Raw genomic sequence first — 19,869 nt, 5'->3', positions numbered from 1 at the left:
CTATTCGCAACAAAATGATACTTCTTTAAAACAATGTACATGTATGTACCAAGAAAGATGTGAATCCAAGTTTAGGCACAAAAAGAACGATGTAAAGAACACATTAAAGTCTAACAAGCCTGAAAAACTCACATCCCCCGCCAATATGACATGTCGGGTGTGTGCAATGCTATAGCCCCATGTGAACAATGTTCACTGGACCTTTTTGTAAAGAAATATAGTACGTTTTTCAAAGATCTGCTCCGGAAACGAGGACTACCACCATTTTCAGTCTAAATCAAAGGCGTTGCCATGGAACCTCGAAAAATAACTTTTTTTTAAATCTCAAACTATCAAAAGGCACCAGTTCACCACTAGTTCTATCTATGTGCCAAGTTTGGTGAAGAAATATGGTACGGTTTTCCAGATCTGCTCCGGAAACGAGGACTACCACCATTTTCAGTCTAAATCAAAGTCATTGCAATGGAAACTCGAAAAATAACTTTTAAAAAAAATCCAAAAATATCAAAAGGCACCAGTTCACCACTAGACCTATCAAATTCGCAAAATGTGGTGAAGAAAAATGGTACGGTTTTCAAGATCTGCTCCAGAAACGAGGATTACCACAATTTTCAGTCTAAATCAAAGGCGTTGCCATGGAAACTCGAAAAATAACTTTTTTTAAAATCCCAAACTATCAAAAGGCACCAGTTCACCACTAGATCTATCTATGTGCCAAGTTTGGTGAAGAAATATGGTACGGTTTTCCAGATCTGCTCCGGAAACGAGGACTACCACCATTTTCAGTCTAAATCAAAGTCGTTGCAATGGAAACTCGAAAAATAACTTTTTTTAAAATCCCAAACTATCAAAAGGCACCAGTTCACCACTAGATCTATCTATGTGCCAAGTTTGGTGAAGAAATATGGTACGGTTTTCAAGATCTTCTCCGGAAACGAAATGTGACGGAAGGACGGACGGACGGCACCCATTCCTATATCCCCCTTCCACTTCGTGGCGGGGAATAATTAGTCGTGCTGTCAAACGCTTCATGAAACTGATCCGTTTCCTTCAGTGGAATGTGGTCAGTGGCAGAGATTTAGATTAGATCAGCATGCAGATGTCAACCAACTCTTACATATCTATCACCATTAAGGCACCAGCTAGGAATAAATACATAAAAAACACTATTATAATAATATGTGAAGATTGAATGTTACACATTAAATAGCACTAAGCCTTTGAAGGCCTTCGGATATCACCGTCACACGGCTTCTGTATTGTGAGGGCATTCCCATTTCACTGGTTGGAGACTCCTGGCATCTGGACTTGTTGTCCTGAATTTTCCGGGAACTCCTCAAACAAAAGATTTCAGTGGAAAGGTTACACAGTTAAAGTGGACATATTCTCCATTCAATGTAACATAGCCAAAACAGTAATCATGGATATAGCACATCGGTTCTAAATATGTAACCTGATGAATGATACAGACGTTCACCCAAATTTACCTCCATTTTTCGCTCATCGGACCAACGCTTGAAACGTCTGGCAATTTCTACCTCGAACTCCTTCTGTTTGGAATAGATAGAAATTCCACGCTCTTGAAATCTTTTTGGAAGCATCCGTGATATCTAGAAAATAAGTATAATTATTTCATCAACAATGATATATGCCTATTTGATAGTTTACTAAAAACAAGTTGTTTGAACAATTGAATGATTATAATTAGAAACACATGTACAGCCAGTCCCAAATTATAAGGTCGAACATTTATTTTAAGTTATAAGTGTTACATGAACAATATATTCATTCTTCTTGTAAACAATTTAGTCTCCGTTGCTCTATTTTTAGTAAAAAATACTTCTAGTATTCCATTTCGGTTTAAGATATTCTACATATAATGGCATTTTAAAAATATACATAAACTAGCGACAAAAAATAAGGGTACTATTCATTTGAATGTAGCTATCGTTCAGGTGTACATTTACAATACCGTGACGATGCACCTGAATGCAACATTTAATCACAATGATTTTTACATCATGGAGGAACAGCACGTAGAAGCCAAAGTGTGTACTCATTTCTCGGAAATCACAAATCTTAATGCAATGCAAATGACATATACACATGCTCAAAATGCCTCTGACACAATATGTCACTGAACAGACAATTTGAAGAGACAGGTCGATTTTGGGTACGACAGAGAGTGTCGGGGTTGGGGGAGGGTAGGAGAGGACGTGAATATCCCAATCTCCTGAATCTTTGGCAAATCAAAAATTGTAATTACTCGACTCTGGGAAACATACCGTCAAACGAGGGGGGTTGCAATAGGCGTGGCAGACCTAAACTTGACACCTTGACAAGATCGTCTTACTGCATTAATTGCACTACGCATTAGATTCAAATTTGCTCCTGTTATCACAAGTTAATTTAACAGGAGAGCGAATTTCAACTTCTGCCGTTAAAGTAGCGGCGAGAGGTATGCCAGGGCAACACGTCGTGACCATGATCGGTATGGGGGCGTGTGTTATGGTGTTGGGTGGTCTTCCCACCTGACAGCCGAACTGATTTGGTGACTGTGAAAAAACATTTGTCTGACCGTTGATATGTTGACGAAAATTTGCGTCCTGTTGTTAAAGACTCCCACGAGAAGTCATACAGACAATGGATTGGCCTGCTAAGTCCCCTGATATGTCCCCAAAAGAGCAGCTGTTGGATGTTCTCGGGCAGAGAGTGGAGCACAGACCCAGCATCGGGTACCACTTCAGGCTGATTTACGGGCAATACCAAGAGCAACCATACGCATGTTAATCAACAGTATGACATCAAGGTGTCGTGCATGTATAAGCCCAACGTGGTGAACATACAAGATTAACTTTGCAGACATTTCTCGTAATTACACCCTTAGTATCATTTCCCTTATTTTTTGTCTGTAGTATAACAAAGGGTCAACATACCTCATCAGCCGGCAAAGTGAAAGCCTTTGCAGGTTCGAATTTTCTATAAAACCATGCTTTTGTTAATGGATCATCTTTTTTCTTTCCATAATCGAAAGACGTCAGCTACAAAATAAACCAATATGAATCTTTCCAAATTCTGCAAGAGTGATCACTTTGCATTACGTTCACCTCTTGTTAGATCAAGTTACCCATTGTCCCCAAATATATGGAGTTATTTTCCAGAGATTAAGAACACAAACAAACGAAGATTCCATCAGATTTCATGAATGCGTCTACTCTACATACATATGGCCACCATATGTAAGTGGAAACAACCACCCAAACACACGTGACAGAGATGAATATCTCACAGCAGCAGCGGCACACTACGTCATAAAAAACGATATAAGACTACGTCCAGGAATTCAGCGGCTCCATATATGACCAAAAACAAAAGGTTCCATGAGGCGACAATGAAGAGAGTAAAGATATTAAATTTGTGTAATTAACTTCTGCACCATAACTGAACACCAATTTTCGCCATCTTATCTCGGCAAATTCAAATAACAATCATTAAGTGGAGACGGCAAAAAGGTTTTCACAGATTCCATTGATTGAATCAACCAATAAATATTTTTCCCTTGCGATTTTGGAAATTCAATGTGGAAAACATGTTTGACTAAAACTCGCATACACTCGGAAAACGAAAGTGAAACAGTAACATAAACATTAACTGGAGATAACCATACCAGACAGCCATCAACTATTTCGAACATGGGATGGTAAGTTGTACTTACAACGATTTCAAACTGTTTGTCATCCCAGGTCGCCATTGTAGGACTACAGATTTTTTCCCTAATACCTGGAATGTCATCCTGAAAGTAAAATGGGCAGTTACCCTTTTACTCAAATTATAAAGGAACAGGCCCCCGGTACAAGTAAATGTGCTTCAACGAAATGTACATACTACAAATGGGGATTGTACAATATAAATGTTCACTGCTTTTTCTTCACACAAAACTAATGCTCACTCATTTGAGCTCTGCAAAAAGTTACAGTTGATATATAGCTTAATTGTAAGCGACTCTGGTCAGGGTCTTATTATCCCCCGCCCCAACGTGTGTCCCGAAATCGCTTCCGGAGCATAACTCAAAACCCATTCAATACTTTCTTACAAAGCTTTGCATGTTTACCAGACACATACTGAGCTGGTGCCTTTTGCTATTTAGGAATTTTAGAAATCTTTATTTTTTTACGTTTTCATGGCAACAAGTTGGACTTAGGTTCTATAGGGTAGAGTTCGTTTCTGGAGCATAACTCTAAACCCATTCAATACTTTCTAACAAAACTTTGCATGTTTACCAGACACATACATATATGGTGCCTCTGCTATTTAGGAATTATATAATTTTATTTTTTTAACGTTTCCAAGGCAACAAGTTGGACTCAGACAACAATAAGGGTAAGGTTCGATTCCTGATGAGTGAGTGAGTACGGTTTTACGCCGCTTTTAGCAATATTTCAGCAATATCACGGCATTGTACCCATGTCGGGAATCGAACTCGGGTCTTCGGCATGACGATCGAACGCTTTAACCACTTGGCTACCTGACCGCCCATGGTTCCGGATGAAATTTTCCACATCTATCAGACACTTGCTGAATTGTTGCCTTTTGCTATTTATGAATTTTAGAAAACATTGCATGTCTATATATAAAGCACAAACTGAACTGGTGCCATTTGATATTCAGGAGTTTTAGAAATGTTATTTTAGAAGTTCCATTGCAGTTATTTTGACATGGGCTAAGAGAAATGTTGGGTCCTGGTTTGGGACCATAACGTGTTAAAATGGGCGGGGGATATAGATGACTTCATCGACTATACGCTTGTTTATAATCATTGATGCCGTGCACCAGGTTGGGTAACAACCAGTACCTAACGTGACCAGGGGATTGGATCACTGAAGTTAGGCTCTGTTGACAGGTGCTCCATCCACTATACAATGGAGGCAGTTTGTGAGATAACTGAGGTACAAAACTATCATCATACTTGTGTAAAAGGGTCAGCAGCAGACAGGGTGTATTGGCCAACACACTTGTACAAATCTCTTGTGCGGAGTCTTCTGATGATTGTTCTTGCTTGTTCAAGGGTGTCTGGAACTGATCCACATGCTGTTATATGTAACGCGTACAATTTTGCGACTGGTGGTCAAAACACCTTCATTTGTGATAATAAGATCCATATATTATGTTCGCTTCCAGGTCATTCTGATCACAGTGTCATCACACTAAAACAAGTAGAACATGTTTTACATAGAGTAATAAATGTGCTTACACATTCGGATAGTTTGGTCACGTTGAACATCTCAATTGTGTCTGGAATATTATCACAACCCAGTGAACCATAACCAGGCCATGGACAGCCTCCACTTGAGCTCAGCATGGCATCTTACTTTTTCTGCCTTGCTTAAATTCAGCAGCTCATTTCAGAACAGTTGAATATGAAGGGCAGTCATCCCAATTTGTACAGTTCATGTCTACAAGTTTATAATTTTGTGTCATGCCCTTTCTATATACGTACTGTTGCTCAGTTTATTTCCCCCTGGGAAATTCTCTAGTTGACTTCACGGAAACAGACGGACTTTACGCAAAGCAATATTTGTTTCAATTTCCCCATCGTACACAACATTATATTTTAATCATTTAAGAGTTTCATTCTGTTATTGCATATTACATATATATCATGCATTATATGCATATGCGAGGAGGGAATTCTTTGACATCCATTTAGAATTGTAACGACACTAAAATGGTATTCACGAGAATCATTCTCCGTCCCCAGGTTTATAGGATCTTCCACGAACTGTAAGATGCTGTCATTGAGATGGGAGTAGGCTGCCATGTCATTGATACATTCTGATATTTTTTGTTGTTTGCTGAAACAAAACACATTACATAAGTCTTGTTTTCTGATTTCGGAAAGTTATGAAGCATTGACATCGTTGTATATTTCCACTCAAATTTTTGCATTTCGATGTTTTACCTTGTATGATGGTGAATAGGATATATTTTAAGCACAGGGTTGGTTGGTTGATTTGTTGATTTACGCCACACACAGCAATATTCCAGCCATAGGACGGCGGTCTGTAAATAATCGAGTCAGGACCAGACAATGATTGATATCGTGAGTATTGATCCATGCAATTGGGATCGATGACATGCATCAATCAAGTCAGCGAGCCTGACCACCCGATCCCGTTAGTCGCCTTTAACGGCAAGCGATTCTACCCCGGATCTTCACGGATCCAAATCACAGGGAGATACATATGGAATCATATTAACAGTGTTGTAAAGCGATTACATCTATACAAATTATTATCCAATACAAGTAATCACATTCGGTTCTTCATAAAATCACATTCAAACAAATGCAATCGGAAGCTTCAGTTACCCATTACTTCCTGTTATCCGCACAGTTTCGTCAGCGAGCCTGAGCGCATCAACAATCCTGAAAATACACATGTTCAAAGTATGGTTGCAATTTATAATGTCAAGGTTGCCGCTTAATATGAAACGAGCTACATGTTCAAACGATAGGTATTTGAGTGCATTCGATACATAATCCTACGTTCCTTACATGTTCTTTTTATTTTGCTTGATTTGTCAGTATGTTTAGATGTACCATGACGTCTGTACACAAGCACCTGAGGCCTAAAGGAACTGAAAAACAATGATTGAAACGTGAAGATGTATGACTGTACATACATGAGTTCCACTCCACGGGTAACTTGGTGCTGGTATGCTCTTCGGTGTAACGTCTCCCGAGTGTGAAACATGTCGTACAGGTTGTAGGCCTCCTGCAGTCAACACAAACGGAACATGAATCTGGTCACACGGTTAGCTCACCTGCACAGCTTAGGCGTCCGGCGTCTGTTAATTTGCTTCTGTGAAACTCGTACCAAAAGGAAAACGTTTATGGTATCTTCAAGTGGCATTTAAGAAAGTTGCTGTATCAATACAATGAGTATCAAGCACTATATCTATAAACTATGGTGATGTTTACTGAAATTGCGATGACTAAAGCGACAAAACCCTTTCCATCTTCATTGGAGATCCCTGCCAAAAGCAGAGTTGGTTGTATGATTCCGACTTTACCATGAATACATGTTTCTGATTAAAGAATAAAGAAGCTGAACTCCATAAGTCAACGTTTGACGGACGTGGTGGTCACACTTCCTTCTCCGTGTTCTGTCAACATATAGCCCCCTCCAATCATACCATTATTTGTTCTGAACAATAATAGCAAACTAAGTTTTCACTGTTGTGATGACGTTCTTTTAAAAGTGAACAGTATCAAATACGAATTAATGGATAGTAAACATCTCCCGTTCCAAAGAGTCATGGAAGATGTCTGGACCTATTCATTATTTGCAGAGTCTCTAAATCTACAAATCCGTTTTGATGAAACCATTCATGGTGAAAGATGCACCAAGGGGAGATTTATTAATGAGTATGCTTAATAGTCACAAAGCCGAGTGATAAAACATTTCAGGAAGATGTAGCTGTTGTAGTCGGCGATAATAGGACACTTTACACTCTTGTAAATTTTACTATTTCGACTGACATTCTCCATTTAATATATTGCAGCAGGTATCAGAGGTCAATACTGGATCATAATAATGGCCATATAAATATGGCAATGAAGCATTATTCTCTGTGTTTCTACAGCTGTAGAACATTGTGTGGTTATTTTTAAGATAGGTGTTAACAGTAACAATCGTTCAGAATCAGCGCTACATTCGACGTGCAACGGTATCGGGATGGGTGTTAAAAGTTATAAATACAGAAAAAACCGAGGGCTTAATGTTTCGTTCCGATTACAAAATATTTGTACAATACCTTACAACCTGTTGTTGTTGGTGGTGGCTTTGACCGGAAAATTCAGTTACGTCACGTGACTTGATCTACCAGTTTTTGGTTATGTCCCTCAACACTTAGGCTATAGCCAATGCAGATTGATGGATTACCTTGTCTCTTGCACAGATCCGTGGCACTTTGCCGCCTTCTTCTTCGACGAAGATTATACGCGCCAGCTTCATGTACCTGTCGTGGTCGAAGTTGTTTTTTATGCCCAGCATGTGACAGTCGCGAGCAAAGTAGTCCCACTTGTCTACGTCAATTCCCGTTTCGGCGTTGTTGACAATCTAGTGATAAGATTTATTTGTTATATACTTATGTTAAAATCTTAAATTTCTAAAAAAAAGAGGGACTTATCACAATGGTCAAGTGTCGGAAAGTCTGCTTTTTTCTGGTAACTTTATATTTAAGCATTTATATTATTATCAACAAACCAGTTAAGCTAATATTACCGTAAATATTGATCTTGGTATTAAAATACTCACTTCATAAAGGAAAGGTTTTTCCCCCCTCATTTCGTGCACACCTCCTTTTGGCTCTCCCGCAGAATTCTAAAACATGACGACAAGGGATAAAGTGGTGGGGTGGGGTGACGTGAGATTAATGTCGGGGTCAAGAGTATTGCACTGATATAGTGACATACTATGTGTGTTTGTAGAGGTTGGTTACACTAGACTGATGCCACTATTATAGTGATAGCCCACTGAGATACCATTGCACAGTTAAACATGGATCTCTCACTCAGGCACACTATACTGACTGAGCTGACCAGTGTTTTTTTGTCCATATAATGCCAAGTGCCGTATTTTGATATGGCAAAGCCGGGTCCGCCCTTCTCATTTCCTGGCACACGCTCGATCAGGGTTAGGTTAGGGTACATACAAATGGTAAGAATGGTAAAGAACCCTTGATCATGCTACCTCCCTATGGAAGGAACAATACTTAACCTTCCTGCCTAAGATGAGGTCCTTTATGAGCTCGAGATGACCACGAGTCCCATTTTCATCAAATTTCTTAAAGGCTTCCTTCACATCCTCATTGGTGTTGATGAGGTGATCCAGCATATCGACTGAGGCATGCTCATGCTGAAATCATTGAAGTAAGCAAAACAAATTCTTTAATTTTGCTCATATACTCATTGTCTGTTCTGTGTGTGTTCATACACTCTCTAACAATAATTGCCGTACTTAATTATATGTCTTGTCTGTTCATATGTTCATCTGTTACATATTGTTGATTGTTTTAATGCCTTTATTAACATGCTTTCATGGCTGAAATGTGTTTTCACTCTTCTCACCACATCAGTGATTGTGTTTTGTGTAATGTCACTTTGTTCATTTAATTAATATCCCAACTTGTCTCAATGCTGGAGGACAGACCAACGAAACACAGGGTTTCTGCATATCCTCCGAAAAGTGGCTGCCACAATACATATCACAGTCAGTGTGAGTCTAGTCATATAATTAAAACATAAACAATGTGTTGTATGAAAAGGTGTACCATTTCAAATCATATTAAGATGTGTAATTTGGTGAAGAGCATCATCACATAGCAAACTGTTATTTAAGCTTCATGTTGTACTTAAGCGTGCTGATCTTTGGATTTTCATCATTTACAAATAAATTTATAGTAAGTATTTTTTAACAACGCCTCCTGTTAACGTTAACTGTTTAATGCAGGAATAGTCACATCCATCCCGTGACAGAAATGACCCCAGAGAACATTATTTACCTTCCACTCGCTGCCTGGCACCACACGAGGTATAAACAAGTTGTCAAAGACGTGTGAGAATGGGCCGTGTCCTTAAAAAACAAAAACGTACATCTAGTGCACATATTCGTGTCGTGTCAGTATCTTTCTGTTGATAGAAATGTTATTAACTTTCTTTCCTCTTTGAAACAACCTATTACGAGATCTACGCTTATTGTGATTTTGGAAAAAGGTTAACTAATTACCGAGATCGTGGCACAGTCCTGCTATTTCAATGCACGTGATTTCATCGTCCTTCAAATCTGGATATTCCTGTTGCAGAATCCGAGCAAATGTTCCAGCCAGATAGTAAGTTCTGTTGTAACAAACACAGAAAAGAAAGAAATACAACGCCGACTTGTTATGCTGTGTACGCAAGTAATTCATGTCCTGAGAATATGCTCTAGAAATGTTTTAATGGGCCTTACTTGTGACATCGCCATTGTGATATTACTTACCCGATGCTGTGCTCAAACCTGTTGTGTGCTGCGCCCGGATATACAAAGTAACCTCCCCCAAGTTGCTTCAAATACCTCAACCTCTGAAACTGCGGGGTGTCTATTATCTTCACACACAAACCCGTCACCGTTATAGTCCCATGAACAGGGTCCTTGAAGATCTAATAATAAAATAAAGTTGATCATGTGTGTTTCTTTGGCTTCAACCATAGATTGTATATGTTCTTAAAATGTCCGTTGATCGTTACCAATTTAGATCATTTATCATCCAATGGTTATAAAAAATCTCCCGAATGCAGTCTCCAAATGTTTTCGTATGTCTAGGACGCCTACTCCGTAATGAAAACTCACTGACATATAAAAATGTAAGGTACTCTGCCTGAGGTATCAATGCCTACCTTTGAACCGGACTCTTTTCTGCAGAAAGAAAACATTCACATATGTATAATACATGTGCATGCATAAACTGTTATTTGCTCATTTAATCTCAAAAGCATGTCGGCACGACTTCAAATGAATTTGTTACGTGTCTTCGTATTTACTTTGACAGTATACATCAAATAATGAACAGATTTCATAGAAAGTGAAAATATAATGCTGGTACAAAACTGCCATGCATTATTGTTAAGAGGACAGGTTAGGTTAAATGTAACATTGAACTAATTTACATAACTAAAAACATGAGTATATACACAAGCAAATAATACTCACACTGGGCCACGTGGTATACCTGTAAGTAATGATGACACAATTAATCGAATTTTCTAGTCAGTGAGTGAGTGAGTCTAGTTTTACGCCCCTTTTCGCAATATTCCAGCAATATCAGGGCGGGGGATACCAGAAAGTAAGTAGATGTAGCCAATGATCTTTTTATTGACACAACAGTTTATCTTATAGCACCATATGAAACTTGATCCCTCTTGGAGTATTTTGAAATGGCAAAAAATATTTTCCAAGACAATGACAGTTCCGTCCTTTAAATAAAGCAACAAAATCCTTTCCAAATTCAAGTCGATGGTACGATTCCGACTATACCATGAGCGTGTGTTTATGAAGCACTCTCAAATAGTAATGATACAAGGGGTTAAGTCAACTTAAATAACAGACGCACACATGCAGATCCATCTTACTGCGGACCTGTACACAGATAGCGTTAAAGTCTATCTGCATCACGGCAATGTGTTAACAATTGATTTCGCACAAAACGATCAATAGCATGACCAACGATCCATGCTGTAGGACCTGGGTGACTGACAGCAAATGTCACTCATTGGAGCCACTTTTAGTCGGCCCTTGCAACCAACGTGTGGTACAAAGGCCTTGAATGTTTCAACATGATAATGCACATACTTTCAGCTTTTCTGTCCGTTTGTTATTACTGTGCACATTGTTGCTTAGAACTTAGTTCCTTTTCAATTTATGACTCACCAGATTGATCTTCTTGAGGCGTAGACATGTTTTCATCTATCTGAAATTACATTGTGAACAGTGAATATTGTACAGAGTGCTTTGTATATGGTGCATTTCATTGGGAAGATTTTAGGAAGTCCCTTGTGTTACGTAAAGTGTGTAGTAAGCAATGGCCTGTGTACATTGTAGGTAATAAAGTGTACATTGTATGGTGAACAATGTAAAACGTACTGATTCAAGGGGAATACCAGATTGAAAAGCAGAGGTTAACCTAGTCCTGCACCATGGCCGTGGAGAATATATTTATTTTATTAAAAAATTAATCTGGAAATGCATACAAAAGCAAGTCTAGCCAGCTCAAGCTAGCTCTATTCCACAGTATCTGAAATCAGCATAGGGAATTTTGTTTTTTTTAGAGTCAAGAAGGATATTGTGTAATATAATATTTCAGAGACTAAATGTTAGTCTAAGGATAACCAAGAAACTGGTTGAAACCAAATTATGGAATCAGTAAACGACCACACACGGCATTAGTTATAATAACCACCAGCAGCAACAAGTAACCGGCCCTAGAATTACTGTTAATGAACTCACGAGTGTTCAGGATATTGGCAAGATTTATAATTCTAAAAACTTTAATTCTAAATATGTTTAAGGGTGTTTTAAGTCGTAACATGTTTAGATTATGGGGATGGTGCGTATAGGTGCTGTTTAGGTTATGAGGCGATAGCTCCTTCATGTATTAAGACGCTACGGGTGTTCAGATAGAACACACCAAATATGCTTACCTTATAGAATTGAAACACATTCCTTAACATGTCTAGTATAACGTCCTAACACATTACAGTGTTCTTTAAGTAGCGCATTATACTAATTTGATAAGTCATATTCGCTAATCTTCAGCATCTTCGTGCAATCTACCAGTCCGGATAATAAATTCGTTTTTTACTATCCTTCTGGATTGACGTGATATCGCCAGTAATTGCATAGAGATTGCATAGGTCAATATTTTTTTATCATGGCAGTATTGTTTTCTCAAAAAGCTTCAAGCTTTTAAGTGTCAGTGTCAGTGTGTTCCACAATCTGATTGGTCAGCCTCATTGATTATCTTTTGATTCCCACAAATCCACATATGCCTCTCAACTGCGTATGAATAAATGTACGGTACTATTTCTCAAGACATCTGTCGACCACATCGTGCACGTGCTGCCTGTGAAGTGGGCGAGAGAACGAAAAACAGGGTCCGGTAATGGCGATGTGTCACTTCTGGACGTAATAAACCGCCCTTACATAGAAACTAATGTGGATTTTTAGTGTCTTAAATGAATAAAGCAGTGCGGATTTTTCTGCTCACTTCCTTTATGTAGTATCAAGAGCCACAATGTTGCGATTGTATATATGCCGGATTGGCTTTCGAATAATTCCCACCAAATATTTTAGAAAAATATCAAACATTACAAAATGTTCAGGCCAAATTATAAGGATACATTTGCAATATATACTGCATTAATTCAGTACTAAATATCGTTGTTAGCGTCCATGTTACAAGTGGCAATAATTAGACATACTCCTTGATATACTTTTTATTACTATGAAGAATTGCCTCGGTATTAAAAACGTACATTGTAATTATTAACATTACTTTCTTTTAAATGTAAGTGTGTATTTTATCCATGTTTCTCAGTGGTATTTGTATTAAATTACAAAATAATGTATTTTGTTAAAAAATGTTGACTTGGGTTTATTGAATACCGCACACAGTTTCTTCTCATCGGTACAGAGTACACATCTCTATGGGTGGTGTCAAAGATTCGTTAAGTTGCATATATAGTTTGCTTCGTTACCGTAAATATTCCGATATATGGAAATATTCATTGACAATTAATACACATTTTCTATTTTGATGACCAGTCGGGGACCAAACTGGAATAGAGCGACCTTAAATGTACACAGTCAAAAATCGTAATAAACCGTAGCCAATGTCTAGTTCTTACAGAATTCACAATGATGCATTCCAACTGCTGTCGTGTTATATACTTTGTTACCTAGTCCAGTATTATTTTAACCCCTTAAAAACAACTATTCACCTTTTCCTTAATGATAAATACCATCTGAAAGTTTAAATACTCCTACTACGCGCGTTTTTTAAAAATTGTTCTTTAAAATATTTTCAAAATTATTATTACTTGAAAATTATTTTGTATGTACTATTTTCTTTTTGTTTTGTTCTTCAGATATTGGATACTCTTTTGGTATGTAAACAATCATTGTTGTTGGTAATAAGCATATAATCATTTTTTATACATTGATACCATACATCATATGCTAGCTCTTTGGATACCCAAATTTGAATAAAGTTTCCAAATGGTTTCTCAAGCCGCGACTATATAATATGGCAGGTTATTACAGTGATATATATAGAAAAAGAAATTCACGTTGTTTTCGACTTGGTCACAACATGAGAGATATAAAGGGCTCTCTTACATTTCCTTCTTTCAATTCAGCATGTATTTTGAATTCTGTTTCTGCAAACAGAGCTTTGAAATTTATGTATTTAATTGCGGGATTTTAAGTAAAAAATAAAAATACAATCGAATACTAATAACAACCGACCGAAATTTCAATGTACATGTTATGTGTTACTATATACTTGAAATAATTATATATGATTGTTATATTTCATTGAGATAAAAGAAAAACGTGCCAAAATACATTGTATACAGTCGTGTACAAGGTCGTGCCATGTTGTTTATTACAGCATCTATTTTATCATATATACGTTTTAGTATCAGAGACATATGTGTCGAAATAAAAAAAATAAATTTAAAAATAATCAATTCAGATTAAGACTTATCAGTCTCGTTAAACATTAGAGACACTATCATTTGTTGTTATTTTATATCACTCCAAAATGGATTTCAGCGAGGTAAATCATTACATGAAAAAGATATCTGTATTTTTTTGAGTACGAATATATCGATTGGGTAAATATTTGTGTTGGTGTGCTACATGGGACGTCCAAGGGATGCAGATGGAAAGACTCGCGTGGACAGAACTCAAGTCGAGCATCCTAAAGGGACGGATGTTGTTTGTCAAGTATGGTGATGGTTTCGTGTATAAATGATTCCATACTTTGACTTCATTTCGCTCATTCACATCTGCAGGAGCCCACTCGCCTAAACTTCTGTGTACGGTGTGATTGTAATTGTACACTAGATCGGACAGCACGTCCACATAGCGCTCGGTGTTCTTGTGTGTCAGATACCTCGCTATGTGTGACCTCAACGTTCGAATGACTCTATCGGCGTAATTCGCTTTAATGTCTTCGTTCTGAGTGACAAACAGTTTGATAGACTGGCGCTCTATAAAATCCTGGAATGCCCCTTTAAATTTCGTACTCTGATGGTTTGTGGCTTGCGACCGTGCGACAGGATGCCTTTGCATGCCTCGACAGTGGACTCGGGTTTCTTGTTTTTTAAAGGGGCTACCCATAGATAGCGCCACAATACATAGACATGGTTCTATCTATTTTCAAAATAGCACGTTCTGAAGTAAAACTGTGTACATCATGTTACACGGTTAAAACTCAAACCGTACGGTTTATTTGTCATCACGTTAAAAGGAAACGCTAGCATTGAAACATCAACAATGCAAGTCGTGACAGAGCTGAATAAGTGAACGCCCTCTATACAAATGGTTCACAATAGTACGCAGCGCGGGTGATTCAAAATCCGGCTGCCTTCAGCGTTGTAGTCAATGCAGGGTGACGTGACTACCTCGTTCTTGCGCGCTAAATTTAATTTTTTTTCCATACAGGTTGTCTAACGTTCATGGTGTACAACGTGTAGACCGTACAAGATGAATTTGATCCAGCTAGGAGTACATGTTTTTCCTACATTATCCGGCGTATATAAAGTTGACACAACCCGTCTCTATTGTGGTATGATGTACTTTCAACACACACCTTCCAGAACAAAGCAGCCCAAATGATCCTGAAATGGTATGAAAATACCAGCTGAGCTACATTAGGCTGAGTGCACACTCCTCGTATAAAGTGCGTATTCCAATGAAAGTTTTTAACTAACGCTAAATTTTCTGCTATTTATTTATTATACTCAGATACGTATGATAGATAAAGGGATACTGTTCCCTTCAACCCAATCGCCGCAGTTTGACAGTGTTTTACAAAACCGTAAGTTTACTGACACTTCTACCATAGTAGAAAGGAGCATGTGTCTTGAAATTGACACTGTACATATAATAACTCCATTTACACAAACAACATTGACACCGGCTATATGTATTTACTACACACATTGCTTTTTAAATCGCCTTTCAATACACCGGGGCACTGGAGCCCGGCACGCGAGCCAGACACGCACCACGCACACATTTATACACTGCTAACCGCCTTACTGCCGAGAACTCGCGACAGGTACCCATGTGCACAAAGAATAAAAACACATAACAGACAAATCAACATTTGTATTCACCATCAAACTATGCTTGAAATGATGAGATGCGGTATGTGGTTGTTCCCCATCGTCTAACTTCTTCATTCTCAGGAAGACACTTACAACAACCATCCTTAGTCTCAAAAACCAACAGACGGCTGTCCAAAAGCAGACGAACTTTTTTCTTATTCGCATCTAACCCGTTGAAGCGGGGGAACCGCTAGCAGACGACTAACGGGAAACCGCTAGCAGACGACGAGCACCTGTCTCAACACCTTCACTCTGCTTGTATCAATACCATTCTTTGTCCCCTTTGTTACCACATCTTTAGGGAGGTTGCAACGGTCTAACGCACTTTCAAGTACCCCCCTCCACTCGCTCACGCTTCATCGCTTTCCTTTGAAATTTGGGGGGTAAATGCTATTGTTGTCATGAACTACTAAGTTTTCCTCTACTAGTGTCCAAGAGTCGGGCCGGGCCAAGACGGGCAAACGTCATTGGCTAATTACTCCATTATCGACGACCATACCTACATATTATTGATGCAACAGACATACATGACATTTATGAACATCCACACACAAAAAACGAACAGCATAATGAAGTAATTGCCAGTAAATCGCTTGAACATAATAAAGTCGAGCTGTGTGTAAGCAGGGCTGGCTTATGTTACAATCGTTAAACGAAATAGGATTTGAAACGTATCAAAAACTACCAACTATCGTGATACAAGTTTCCATCTGTTGGCGAAGCGTTTACATGTATAGAATAGAACTATATGTCAATAAACACCACTTCAAAATGATGTTCATCGTATTCAAAGCAGAAACGTTGGTTAATTTGAAGGTATTTTCCCCATACTCTCAACTCTCAAGTGTTCGGTCCGACTAAACCCGGTGTGTCCAAATCAACTTATACCTTACAAATCACGATATGAGCGACACTCACGTTTTCGGTCACCAGAATGCATTACGTCATAAAAAATATTGCAATATCTCATGATACCTGACGTGAACAATACAAATCAATATTTTAACCGATAGACAAGCAGCTACATCATAATGTCGTCATTAAGTTTCTTCACGTCAGGTTTTTATATGAAGGGATTTGGGACATTTTCAACTAATTCAAACAATCGGTCGTCTGAAATCCTGAAGGAAAAGGGTAAATATTCACATGGACGACCCGGTACAATTCAATCCACAATTGAATGAATTCTGCCAGTGCTGAACAAAGTATGAAAATAACATGAATGAGTAATTGGATGCCGCAGACACGTGTAGATATAAATGATCATATCATACATTTCAAGTTGTATAATGCCCTTTTGTCAAGGACACCGCCTCCTTGGTAGAGCGCCCGCCCCGAGAGCGGAAGGTCCGGGTTTCGATCCTCGACCGCTTCATACCAAAAGACGTTAAAATATGGTACTTGTTGTTACCCTGTCTGACGCTCGGCATTAAGGGGCTAAAACAAGGACTGGTTGGCTCGGAATCAGTGTACTGTGTCTGAGTAAGGTATTCATGTTAAACTGCGGCATGGTGTCTCAGTGAGCTAGCACTATAAATCGGCATCACACACACACACACACACACACACACACACACACACACACGTACATGCACGTCGCTATATAAGTACAATAATCTTGGACGCGACGTTAAACCCCATTTCACCTCACCTTTTGTCAAGGAGACAAAAATGTTAATCACTTAATATACATACATATACACAATAAATCTGTTTATTAATTACTTAACCCTAAACGTCTCCAGACACTAAACACTATACACATGTACAACACACTTAACACCATACACAACCCACTTAACACCATACACAACACACTAATTGGTTCTCATAATGGACTCTAACTTCCGCAAATACTTTTCTATAATAATGGAAAGGTTTTTTTCAACTTTTTTTGACTGCTCTTTGAACAATAATTCAGCAGTATAACTGCTTATCAGCTTAATGTCTGAGAATGGGCCCTGTTTGTAACTTATAGTAATTTTAATATTGAAATATACATACCTTCACACGATAGTGGCTCAAATTACAACATGCGCTTCAACATCCACTAGCATTCCTTTGTTTCAGGATATTTGGTACAGCATTTAAACCATTTCACAAAAATTGAACTTGTAAATACTCAGTTTCATTGTATTCCCGACATATGACAACACTTCCGCCCACCAAATATCGCCTCAGGTGCAATATGTGTGCAGTCATACAAAGACTTGCACAATACAAATGTTATACTGCATTAACTATCGATATTGCAACATATGGTGACCACCTAGCTCAGAAAGTCGTTATGTACACAATATACTTAGCTGTGTGAGAGCGTTTATGCATGAGCAGCCTGTGTCAGTGTACAGCCCCGCCTCTTAGAATACCGAGACAGACAGTCAGTCCAGCAGAATGGCTGGAGGAGACATCTGACGAAGCTAAAGGTATTTTGTTGATGACTGAGCAAGTATGTTGTCTGGTGCTACATCATAGTGAAGTGGTGTTTTCTTTGTTTCTGTGTCGAGGTATAATTTCTGTTTGTTGTATTGTACGTGGTCTTCCTATTGGACAGCATTTTCTGACATTACTAGTAGTGACACAGGACTGAAACTGGATCATCAGGTTCATGGTTACAGCTCTTCTTAACATGTATCAATCAATACTTCAATTACAAACATCTGACAGTCTTGCAAACCGTGACAGGTGCCTTTCATTGACAATATCTAGATACATATATTATTCTCATGACATTATCTCAATAATCATTGGTCACGTTCATGTTTTCATAGCAACTGAGACTGTCTCCATGGTCTAGTGGATAGAGTGCCTGGCCAGACAGCAGAAGGTCTGTGGTCTGATCCCCTGCCACATCATAAACAAGTCTGACCCTTGGCATTAAGGAGTTAAGACAAGAACTGGTCGGCTTGGAGTCAGTATATTGTGTCGGAGTGTGGTATTCATGTTAAGGGGGCACGGGTGGCCCAGACGTCTAAGGCGCGGTGATTCGCTGTGCACAGTTGCGTCCCTTGGGCACGTCGGAAACCTATGATTGTGGGTTCGAATCCCGGTTCGCCCTGATTATGTTTCTAGGATTGTCAGAACCATACCCATGCTCATGGGTTTTACCGAAGTGGTAAACGTCTGAGAACTGCATCACTTCGGGCATTCCTCCCACATCAAGCTGACACGCCTCATATAACTGGAATACTGTTAAAAGCAGCATTACACCCAATTCACTCACTCACTTTTCATGTTAAAATGCGGTATGGTGTCTCAATGCATAGTGGGCTAGCAACATGAAACCGGCATTAAGTACAAGCAACCACATACATAAACACACATACAGAAACACATTCACATCTAGTCTCTCTCTCTATCTTACACACACACACACACACACACACACACACACACACACACACACACACACACACACACACACTTTACACATGCATCCAATAAACACACAGACACACACGTGCACCTTAAGGGATTCGCGCAATAACGCTATAACGCAATAACGCGTTCCAAAACATAATTTTGTCTTTGTATTGTGGAGTGATTATTTGGGAACTGTGAAATGACACTGAGCTATTTTCAAGCATTAATATTTTCATCCACAAAACTGTAACTCACGAACTGAGCTCTCACTTACTGACCGCTTTTATATGTTGTTCAACATTGTTGTCATTGATAGGCATTGGAACATGAACATGTGTCGGAGGCACATAACAAACTACTTCATGATTTTAAAGATCGTTGTATCATATCTACTCTCTGTGAGTACATTATTGATAAAACTGCCCGTATATCAATCAAAAAAAAAATTGGTTCTTATGGATGAAAAGGTGTATGACGTTAAGTTGAGAATGCTAATATTTTTATTTTAACATTTTAGATGGCAGTGCACCGACAATTGACAGACAACTTCTTGACGTGCAGCATCTGCATGG

General features: G+C 38.6%; 1 protein-coding gene across 2 annotated transcripts; it reads right to left on the bottom strand.

Annotated features, from left to right (window-relative positions):
• Window positions 1-950: 950 nt before the first annotated feature.
• On the bottom strand, window positions 951-17,957 carry LOC124119680 (deoxynucleoside triphosphate triphosphohydrolase SAMHD1-like). 2 transcript variants are annotated; one of them, XM_048391929.1, is made up of 18 exons: window positions 17,939-17,957; window positions 11,469-11,508; window positions 10,752-10,770; window positions 10,439-10,457; window positions 10,041-10,201; window positions 9,789-9,898; window positions 9,565-9,635; window positions 8,781-8,918; window positions 8,319-8,384; window positions 7,944-8,120; window positions 6,682-6,773; window positions 6,368-6,424; window positions 5,737-5,852; window positions 4,967-5,076; window positions 3,716-3,793; window positions 2,937-3,041; window positions 1,488-1,610; window positions 951-1,335 (listed from the first exon to the last, which is right to left on the bottom strand). In XM_048391929.1, the coding sequence occupies exons 2-18, from the start codon at window positions 11,494-11,496 to the stop codon at window positions 1,279-1,281; spliced, it is 1,527 nt and encodes a 508-aa protein (XP_048247886.1). In that variant the 5' UTR covers window positions 11,497-11,508; window positions 17,939-17,957; the 3' UTR covers window positions 951-1,278. The 2 variants fall into 2 exon arrangements, with proteins under 2 accessions (XP_048247886.1, XP_048247887.1); XM_048391930.1 differs by having other exon boundaries at window positions 955-1,335; window positions 4,967-5,070.
• Between the last annotated feature and the right edge of the window lie 1,912 nt (window positions 17,958-19,869).

The sequence above is a fragment of the Haliotis rufescens genome, unplaced genomic scaffold (genome assembly GCF_023055435.1).
Source record: "Haliotis rufescens isolate VD_foot unplaced genomic scaffold, xgHalRufe1.0.p SCAF_102, whole genome shotgun sequence".
Classification (NCBI taxonomy): domain Eukaryota; kingdom Metazoa; phylum Mollusca; class Gastropoda; order Lepetellida; family Haliotidae; genus Haliotis; species Haliotis rufescens.
The sequence above is the reverse complement of the archived record's forward strand: the minus strand, read 5'-3'. Positions and strand labels throughout refer to the sequence as shown.

What these genes read in the sequence shown, in the direction of transcription:
- LOC124119680 (XM_048391929.1), bottom strand. Translation starts at nt 11,496, where the DNA reads ATGTCTACGCCTCAAGAAGATCAATCTG. An exon ending in TGCCAGGCAGCGAGTGGAAG is followed by an intron (nt 8,919 to 9,564) that starts GTAAATAATGTT and finishes CAATGATTTCAG; the next exon opens with CATGAGCATGCCTCAGTCGA. An exon ending in CCGATGAGCGAAAAATGGAG is followed by an intron (nt 1,336 to 1,487) that starts GTAAATTTGGGT and finishes CTTTTGTTTGAG; the next exon opens with GAGTTCCCGGAAAATTCAGG.